Source organism: Neodiprion virginianus, chromosome 2 (genome assembly GCF_021901495.1).
Source record: "Neodiprion virginianus isolate iyNeoVirg1 chromosome 2, iyNeoVirg1.1, whole genome shotgun sequence".
Classification (NCBI taxonomy): domain Eukaryota; kingdom Metazoa; phylum Arthropoda; class Insecta; order Hymenoptera; family Diprionidae; genus Neodiprion; species Neodiprion virginianus.
Window position 1 is genome coordinate 35,384,883 of NC_060878.1, and position 10,393 is coordinate 35,395,275.

The following is a 10,393-nucleotide window of genomic DNA, read 5'->3' on the forward strand; positions in this document are numbered from 1 at the left end:
AGTACTTCTCCGCCGGCACATTGAAAATTTTTTAACTTAAAATTTCCGCAACAGTTTTGCGCTTGTCGAAGCTACAGCGCAAATCCACGGCCCACGGATTATTCCCTGGCAGTTTGTTTGCCCCGGGTCTATCGCCGACTTAGTTTTCCCAGTTTCTGAATGCGGGTGCGAACTTATTCAGCGTGATCGGCCTAGCGTGATAGACGCTGGTGAGACCCCTCTCCTTTGAAATCGGTAAGCAGTTCTTTTCGATCGCATTCTTACCCTCAAATACACATTCTTCTGTATGCGCAAGTGTGTGAGTACTGGCGTTTGTTCGATAGATTTTCAAAGTACTTTGAGAAGGCGAATTACGATGTTTTGAATGAGCCAAAAGGCAGCCTTCAATGGATGTTACCTGATGCTGGTGAGCCAGAATTTTTTATTCCCTAGGTTATGATTAGAACATTCTATTAAGTATCATCAGGATTTCTCTCCAACTCCATTCTTCGTCGAATGAAAAGTCATTCACGATGTTGAAGACAAGGCCAGGCATTGTCAGGGCCTGGGATGGGGTCTTCCCGAGATTCATCAGGGGCTCGTTTTGGTCGAACAAGAACACTGGTATTGTTTTATCTTCGGGAGTATCAGGAGCCGGCAGTGAGACGAGTTAGCAAATTCGGGTAGTTCCCACAGATCGCTGAGGCCTCGAAAGGATCGATTTAGTTTTTTCGCTCATGCAATCGAGCGCACCTGCAGCAACCGAATTCATCGAGGAGAAGGATCGGGATGTTCCCGATTTGAAATGGTCCAGGAATCGTTAAAAGACACTTGTCAGCAGGGGTGGAGGCTGGCAGAGAGAGAGAGAGCTCTTGAAACACAGCGGAACTAACCACCGTTGAATCATTTCGATTAAGGACCTCGAGGAACCTTTGAATCGCCCATCTCTCATTCGCGGAGGTCCTCTCGATCCAATTCCACTACCTACGAGACCCAGAATCGAGTCTGATTTTAATTTAATTTACTTCACAGGAAATTCTCTACCCCTGATAAAACTCGGACTACTTTTTGCATCCTCATCTTCCTGCATGATTCGTGCATTCACGATCGTATACCGAGAGAAACAGAAATAGAGAAAGAAATAAAGTCGACCAAACGCGGCAGAGAAAATGATAAACCTTTTTCCTCGAATGTTAAACGCACTGATCCCAGTCTAGCTTACTTCCGTAGACCGAAATCGAGACAAAGATTTCCTCACCAGCTCGTCGTTGTCTGGTGCAAGTCTTCCTCGTTGAATTTCAATCGCCGACTACCTGCTTGGCTGATAGTGATCTCGAAGAATTTCTAAGATAGAAAGATATTCTCAGCGGTGTTATCAAGCCCGGCTAACGTACAGCAATCACAATCAGCCCACTTCACCCTCGGTGACATTGAGCGTCGGATGGAGGAACCCCTTTTCAACGAACGCAATTTTGGAACAATAATGATCCATGTGCAGTTTGCATCCCGCGCGGTGTGTATGGGACAGTCGTGTGTAATACAATGCACCTGGGAACCCCTATGGAAGTTCAACCACTTTCGGTTGTGCCACCTGTGCGCGTCCAAAGATGGCATTAAAAAGATCCAGCGCAAGCGTGCTCGGAGAAAGAAAGAGAAAGAGGGAGAGGTGCGCGAAGAGAGGAGAGAAAGACGGATGTACTCTTCGGGGCTCACAATGACCGTTGCCGGCCGCCCCTTTATATCAGATACCCGTTAGGCCATGGGACCACCGGCTAGGACCACTCGTTGAGCAAATGCGTTTCGAATTGAACACTGGCCTCGATAGTGTCCCATTTACTTCTCGAAACCTCGCGTTGACCACTCGGGTGGATACAGGGAAATGGGAATTATATGCTTACCCCGTGACGGATGAAGGTAGTAAAAGAGGAAAACGAATCAAATAAAACTAATTAATTCCATTTCCCACAAGATCCGGTAACCATGAATGACGTAAATTTGAGACCGTAAGAGTTCCAAAAACCCCTATAAAACCCGAACTAGTTACTCTCAAGACACGCGGTTCATATCGAACCTGACTAATAATTCCACTAAGCGATCGTTACATCATTCGAAAAATGAAAACACATTGTCGAATTTGTGATACTGTGGTAATGTACTCTAAGCATGGTTTAGAAACGATTATATTGATTCACTCAAGAGGAAAACGTCACGGTTTAAGAAATTCCTAGTCCCTAATACTATTGATTGTGAGTCGAAAAACTAATATGACAAATCTGTAGTAGCTAATGATAATTTATTCAAATTTATCTCTCTCGTTCACTTTATGGATCCTTTAAAAAATTGTTTTCAGCGTCAGAAAAAATATTAACGCTCATCCCAAATTCACGAAGATTCGTGTTAATCAGTTAGATAAGCACTCACCGAAAAATTACACATCAGCAAAAGTAACTGGTTGATGTTTGAAGAATTGCGCATAACCATATCTCATGTTTACCACTATAATTGAGCCTTGCCCACTGGCCACTGTAATGTGTATATATTGAAATTCAGTTAACAATTTGCGGATCCGAACTGTGGCAACTCGTTATTGAAATTAACCAGCGTGGAATCGTGTCACTCTCAGTTGCTCCGTTACCTTAAGTGGAACTGTAGCGGGCGTAAAAAGATTCGTACCGTTTATGGATGGCGATTTGAGATTCAGAAGCCGGGTTTGGAAAGGTACGAAACCGTATTTAGCCGATCTTGCCATACGAAGACTGTGAGCCTATAAGCTGAAACAATAACACGTAACCGAGCAGCATGGCGCCTCATTTGGCCGTGCTTCAACGCGGGATAGAAAATGAATGAAGAAACCAGAAAAGGAAGAGAAAAGGAGAGACGCGTACCTACACAGCGGTTGGCTTGAACGTTAAGAGAGTTAGACCCTGGTGTTAATGGGCCTCGGTGTTAACAGTACTCGAATGATTACAGAGCGGTGGAGAACAGATGCCTCGGGGAGCAAACGAGCTACCTAAGTGGTAAGTAGCCTGGACCACCTAGCGAGCTCTTGCTAAATCCCGAGCACGAGGTGAGAACGAAACGGTGTTGGTATATAGAAAAGCCAGTCGGAGGTGTAAATGTCCGAGACGCGATCACCGGAGAGCCGTCGGAAGTGCGTACAGAGAACGGCCAGATGCGGTCTGCAGCCACTTAAATTCTTACCGACACCCATTCATCGCGAACCACCGATATTCAAAAGTGTTATAATCTGGTTTAAACTGGCAGGTGTTGAAACTCCCGCCGCTCTCGCCGTGTAACGAGGCTGCGTTTCAACGCCTGCGAACAACGAAACGCGCTGCACAACTCGCAGTGAGGCCAAAAGATCCGTATTTCTTTTTTTCGCGCGTTTTCAGTGCGCATGAACGAAGCACGAGAGAAATGAAGAAGAAAATGATAAAGGCGATAAATTCCTAGGTGAAACCACGCCGCCTCAAGCAACTGCCGCGTCTCTCGTCGACGACGCGGAATTATTCTCGGAAGATCCGATTCCCGTTTTGGGTTTCTCTCCCAGAACGGCGTTGCAGTGGTTCGGTGCAAAACGCCGGACCGCACCACTTTATACCCTTTCTTACACCGGCCTGTAGAAGAACTTCACCGAAGGCTCGACTGAATTCGGCGATTTTCTAGGGGCCTGGCGACTTCATTCACCGATCCATTCATCGGCGAACGGACAATGCTGCGGTCCGTTGGGGCGTAGAAGATGATGCGAATACGCGGTGCGATAGACTACGGTAGCAGCGCGGAGGGCGTTCGGCGGATCTGCAAATCCCCTGGTGAAATAACCCCGTTCATTGATAAATAGAAGGTGCAGGGTTACCGGCATTGACTGCTAAGACGACGGCGACACTCGGTTTGTGAATTGGCAGGAAGCCCGCACCGCTTAACTCCGCACTCTCGAATGAATGAGATTATCGTACGTCCCAGTTTGGTGTCGATGGATGGCTTCTCCGTAACCACTTTGCAGTGCCAGGTCCGGTCTTCCTCGGCACCAACTGGCCTATCCTCGATCTCAGCTCCTCGAGTACCGTAACCGGCCCAGTGGGACCTGCGGCTGGCGGTGGGTCGTTAACGTTTGTCGAGTTCCACGATGAACTCCACCTGGTGAAAATCGCGGGGGAATCACGGGCGAGCGGGCTGCGGGAGAGTAGTAAAAAACCATCAACAGCTCCTGTGCACTTCACGACAGGAGAGAAGAACCGCCGGTACAGGTATCGCTTTCACTCGGTGGTCCGTCGATCCCAACGGGTTAAAAAGAAATACGAAAACCTCGGCTGTCAGCCCGATTATAAATGCATTGAACGAACTTCCCTGCATACTCTTGGGCTTCGGGCCAGTAACGAGCTTGTGTCTTTGGGCCATGAGTTCTGATTCATTTCAAGCGTACGCGGTATAGGGTACTGCAGGAGAGAAAGAGGAGGAGACGTCGCGTGTCCGTGCCTTATACGCCATGCACTCACGTATGTGTAACGCGAGTTTGCCCATTCCGTAATAACCACACACGACATGCCCGTACCCCGTTCACCCCGCGACGGGCACTTACCGAGTGTTGTATTTGTATAGAAGGCAAAACCGGTGCCTATACCCACCTTCGTTTCTACGTATGAACGTCTATGTACCCACCGTGGCTAACAACCGCTCAACCACTTATCGTAACCTTCGTGTTTAACTCAATTAGCACCTGATTCTCCAACTATGTAATCACGCTAGGAAGAGCTCGAGGGCAACGCTTGGGCAACACGCTCGCAGCGCAAATGAATAAAAGAGGAGGAGTTCGATGTATTTTGTGATATTTCGACGACCAACCTTTCCCTTTGAATTCCGTTTCGTTAGGTCAAATTTACCGGTAAAATTTTACTGCGAATCAGCTCACCTCGGATTATTCCATTTTATGTTTTTGTCAATCCAGAAGATTGGTTTCATTTTATTTTTCGATCAAACCAATTACCTTCGTTTCTGGTTACTGAATTTTTAGCTAGACATGACCAAACACACGGGCTAATTATCAATTAAACGAATTTCAATCCGTGAACGTATGACGCAACTCTCTGAAAACCTCGCTAATCACAATTTTTCTCATCACAAACGGAAAACATAAAAAGTTTAACAATTGTCGTTGTAGCGTTTGACTGTCTATTTGGATTAAGTTAGAGCGGCGGTAATGAACGAGATGTGTCGTATTGGCAGAAAGGGTACCAACACCGATCGGAGTGAAACAGCTTCCGTTTCATATTGCCCCGACAACTGATGCCTATAGATATATTTGAGGAGAATTGAAAACAGTGGCCGCGTATTGTTGATTGAAGTTCCATGGAAAAAATCGATTTATTGAAAAAGCGTAGCTTGGCTGTAGTTAGTATAATATGTATATAGTTACACGTAACATGAATTATGACGGGAAGGAAAAATTGACTATTGTTGTATACACGTAATACATTGATGATTCGACGTTGATAATTGATATTGATTGTATTGTAACAATTAATGAAATTCCGCAACATGGTATAATATCACATTAAAAATAGTCTTACTTGCGCTTGTACTCGACAAGGGGATCCCGGCGACCCCGCATCTCGTACAGACTTGGATGGGTTCGATTGCTTTGTATAATGGACCGTTTTACATTCGCCCTGTACTCGTCTTCGTAGGCGGTCAAGTACAAATTCTTAAGAAATATTTGGTTCTCAATTTCCGAGGGAGTAAGAAATCGCTTCAAACGATTCTGTTGTTGGGCCTCAAGCTCATTCAGAGTCAATTGTCCGAACTTGGATCTACGAGACGATTGGTTATCCAGCTCGTTGAATTGCGACTCAGATTTTTTATTACTCAACGGATAGTCGAGGGAAAGTAATTTCCTCTTCTGAAACGAGACACTCATCTCCTTGGGAGTGTCCCAAATTCGATTGCCACGGCCTTTGACCGTATCATTCTTCGCTACGTGGGGCGGAATTTCATTGTTCCGAATCGAATTTACCCTTGGAGTTACCGTCGACGATACATTAAGCGGGACCGTCGCGTTTGCGTTGATCGTTGAATCGCCCGAAGCCTCCGTCGTCCCGACCCTCCTCGCCTTGTTTATTCCGTTCACATTGTCGACGTTTAATTTATTCTCTATGATATGTTTAAAAAACGCGTAAACATCGCTGATCGCGATTGTCGTACCATTCTTAATAGTAAATATATCTATGTTCATTCTCTTAATCAGTTCGGCCGTAGTATTCTTGGCCTGAGCGTTTGACAATTTGTCTTCCAAGTAATTATTCAAGAACTTATAGAAGCCTTTGTATTTACCGTTACCATTATGCTTGTGCTTTCCAGGTTTGACCCGCCGTCTTCCATCAGCATCATCCCCGTGATCAGTGCCGCACTTTTTCGACTTCTTATGGCTCTCGCTCCTGCTGTAGAACCTGACAATCCTCTCAAAGCCTCTTCTGTACTTGGCGAATTCCTTCTGACTCTGGACCCGGAATACCGGGCCTGTACCATTTTTCGCGGATGTATTTTTCAAGGCCTCCTCCAGGTCGACGTGAAGCGAATTGATGCTAAAAACGTTGAGGAGTTCGTGCATGCTGAAGTTGGCCGTCTTGCGTCGTTGTTTAGCGTCGACGTGTGCCAGTTTCTGGTAAATGATTTCCAGAAAATTGATCATCTTCTCCCTGCTTATACCCGTCCCGTTTTTACCGTGACCAAAAAACTCCCACTTCCAGGTGCTGTTCGTCGAGTCGTTACCTGGACTCGACTGCCATCTGTGTTTCCCGTTTGTCTTGTGGCTCGCGTGGCCCCGCGGCTTTTTCCTCGCTCCCAAGTGCAGCACCTTCCTACTTATCCTCCTGAAGAAGTCAATGACCTTCTTGTAGGGCAGGCTAGAATTCGATCTCCTGTGCGATCCGGCGATCGATCTGCGCCGACGACTCCATCTCAGTCTCGGATGCTGGCCAGGTACACACTTGGGCAGTTCCCTGGGACTCCAATACCCACCGATGCAAGTAGCCCCCGGCGGTCCCTCGCTGAGTACGAATCCTCGGTCGCAGTCGTACATGATTTGCTTGTTGTTGACAATCTTCCTCACGTACGGCCGGAGATCGTAGACGCCCATGTTGCCGACGATCAGAACCTTGCCGTTCGTTATGTAGCCCGGAAAGGGGCAAAACACTTCGTGACAGTGCGGAATCTCCCCGGTCCAATTGCCGAAATTGCACTCGACGAATTTCGAGTCACCTTGCAGCTCGTATCCGTCTTTGCACTTAAACACGGCGCGCATTCCGTGTTCAGTTTTCGGGGCAATGACCATTCCGTTTTTCGGGGTCCTCGGCATCTGCTTGCACCTCGCTGGGGTGCAGCTCGGAATCACGGCCCACGAACCGTTGTGGCAGACGATCGGCGTCCTGTTCGCGACGAACTCGTAGCCCGACTCGCACACCACCGTCAGCTTCTCCCCGTGTTCAACCACGCTCACGTTGTTCACCCGGTTTTTGTCGCTCACCACCCAAATGTGCCCCTTGTCCACGCTCGGCACGATGCAGGGGGCCAGACACCGCGGAACCGGATAACGCCACGTGCCGTCGATCTGACACACCGACGACGTGTTGCCCTCCAGCGTCATGTGCGGGTTGCAGCGAAATATTATGCTGGCGCCCAGTCCGGTACCTGTGGATCAATGGCAAGGAATACCCTTAGCAAATGTCGCTACATGAACATGGCCCAGCAAATAGAAACACGATGGGAAGCAGTTCATGGTGAAACAAAAATTCGCAAAGCAGGAACGACTAGGGCAGAACGATTCTCGAGAAATCGATTCACCTGATTCTATATTCTCTATCCACCCGTTGTACAGGATCCCCGGGGGGCCACAGTTTATCTCTTGGCAAACGGGTGGCTGTCCTGACCAATTCTTGTCTGCGCCGCATCTTCTCGTCGCATCTCCAACAATCGTGAAGCCGTACTTGCATTCGTATGATACGACCGAGTTGTAGGAGCATGAAGTATAGACTGCCCTTCCATTGGGGGGATCTTTCGGGGGTGGACACTGCACCGAAGTCACCTGAAAGTCGATTGAAATATCGGAGACATGAAACAAAATTTAAAAAATGTTCACTAATTCGCTAAAGGCTCACCTGAACGCACTGTGGCATTTCCTTTGGCACCCAGGTTCCATCCGCTAAACATACCTTTTCGGGCCTTCCTACCAGGTCGTGGCCATCCTCGCAGTGATATGAAACGCGACAGTCGTACGTGTAGCATTCACCTTTGTACAGTTGATATGAAAAGGCAGAAATAGAGTTCGATATCAACGGATGCATTCATACGTTGCCTATTCAAAATAAGGCTCGTCGCTGTTATTGACGTTTTCTATACACTCGTTTCAAACTAGTGTATCTATGTACTCGTGAGTATAATTTTTTCCGTTTTGAAGCTCAGCTTTCTTTACTCAAAGAGTTTGAATTTGAATTTCCCACGGGGAATACGTGTACACTCTTTTTGAAGAAGCAAATTTATTCGGGAAAAGTTTGGTTGCAGAATCAATAAGCTCTTTTAGTAATATAACAGAAGTGAAAGTCCAATTGTAATGTATATTTATCAGAATGTTCGCGAAGCAGGCAGCCAGCTAATCAAGTTTGGAAGTTATCGAAACTTCATTAACATCCAATCCAAGCTAATTAGGAACCGGCAGAGTACACCTCCATCGAATAAGATACCTTACACTCAAATGAATCATCCACCAACAATCAAACCAAATGTATCAAGTCGGGCAATAAAGATGTATTGAAAACACCGGGAAAAACCCGAAACCTGAATTATGAAGTTTCATGACTGATCAAGAATCGGTTTCACAGAATCTCAGCTGCACGAAATGCTGCAGAAATTACACGTCAATCAAATATGATCTGATGATCTGCGTCGAAACGTAATTTTTTGTAGTTCGCCGCAGATGCTGAACTTTCGATTGAAATTTCTTTCATGAAAAATGAAAATAAAGCACCCATCAGTTCCTAATCTGGTTTACTCTTCACTTGATGCGATCCTGTCACGAAATGACCTCTGAATTGAATGATTTTACCAAGATGACATTACCTGCGTGCCATCCGTTGGGGATGTTGGCGGGTGGTCCACAGTCTCTCGGCTTGCAGGATATGTCTGGTCCGAACCAACTCGCCGGAGCGCGATTTTTCATCAGACACTTGGCGGTGGGGAAGCCGTCGGTGGCGTAGCCGTGGTGGCAGAAATATCTAATCGTACTGTCGAGGTCAAAGGTTGTCTGTTCGAGGAGAGCGTTGCTTCTGGCGTTCTTGACCTGCGGTGGTTCGGCACAGAAGGAGTTTGGATCCTCTTTGCAAACTGGCGTGGTGCCGGTCCAGTGTCCGTCGGCCCTGCAAGTCTGCTCGGCAAGACCCACCACGAAGAAGCCAGGATCGCAGCTATATCGAACCGCATCGCCGAAGAACTTGCCGGCGACGGTCATCCCTCCATGTTCAATGTCACTCAATTCCGGACACTCGCGGTCCGGTTTTATACACGACATACCGCAGGCACCGTCGCACCGACATTTCTTCTTTTTGCTCTTGCAATCCTCGTCCGTCGAGCACTTTCTTAGACACTTTTGCCCCAACCTGTCAGCCTGCTCCTCTTCCCGCGGACACATCGCCGAGGGTGAATTTCGCGGGTTTTTGTATATCCTCCCGTCGTCGTCGATCTCGGTTTTCCGGTAACTATCGCTGTACTCCTCCTCCTCGTCGTCGTCGAAGTCGTCACCCTCGTCCTCGTCATCGGCCAGCACCTGTTTCCGGAATTTCGATTCCGACCGATGGACTTGCGCGCCGAGGACGAGGAGCACGAGGCTCACGACGCAAAGTTTCATCCCGTCTCCGTTAAAGCTCTCTTTGATTTGTCGTATTTAATTTCACCAGCTCCGCGTCGATTCGCGTTGATAGCTTGCCTTCGGAACAAACTAGCCACGCAGACTAGTTACATTGCTTCTGTTTACTTCGTGAAGCTCCGCCCCGAAACACCGTCGGGTACAGTTACGCTTTCCCGGGCAATTTCCCGAGTTTTTTTACGACCTCATCTCGTCTCACGAGCACCCCGAGTAACGCCGCTCAAAGTGACACCCTGAGCCGATACTTTTAAAGCCACGACTTCTCACCGCGGGTCACGTCGGCCGCGACGATCGACGCAAAGCCAGACAGCCCCGGGCGCATCAGCCTTGCGCATTCGGGTTGTTCAATACATCTCCTAGTTTCGCAGCATCCGATAGATGGCGAAGAGTATCTTTGCCTGCGGACGAAGGGGCTTGGGAAATTATATCTAGAACATTACCGTTGACCCAGAATCACCGCGCTGCGTGCAGCGACGAGACTCGAAGCGATCGCTTCGCAGAACA

General features: G+C 47.7%; 1 protein-coding gene across 1 annotated transcript; it reads right to left on the minus strand.

The window, feature by feature from the left end:
- Positions 1 to 5,333: 5,333 nt before the first annotated feature.
- Positions 5,334 to 10,174, minus strand: LOC124298050 (protein lev-9-like). The gene is made up of 4 exons (XM_046749604.1): positions 9,088 to 10,174; positions 8,130 to 8,260; positions 7,816 to 8,056; positions 5,334 to 7,662 (listed from the first exon to the last, which is right to left on the minus strand). Exons 1-4 carry the CDS (start codon positions 9,869 to 9,871, stop codon positions 5,543 to 5,545), a joined length of 3,276 nt encoding a protein of 1,091 aa, XP_046605560.1. The 5' UTR covers positions 9,872 to 10,174; the 3' UTR covers positions 5,334 to 5,542.
- Positions 10,175 to 10,393: the final 219 nt, after the last annotated feature.

What these genes read in the sequence shown, in the direction of transcription:
- LOC124298050 (XM_046749604.1), bottom strand. Translation starts at nt 9,871, where the DNA reads ATGAAACTTTGCGTCGTGAGCCTCGTGCTCCTCGTCCTCGGCGCGCAA. An exon ending in AAATGCCACAGTGCGTTCAG is followed by an intron (nt 8,057 to 8,129) that starts GTGAGCCTTTAG and finishes ATCGACTTTCAG; the next exon opens with GTGACTTCGGTGCAGTGTCC. An exon ending in GATAGAGAATATAGAATCAG is followed by an intron (nt 7,663 to 7,815) that starts GTGAATCGATTT and finishes ATTGATCCACAG; the next exon opens with GTACCGGACTGGGCGCCAGC.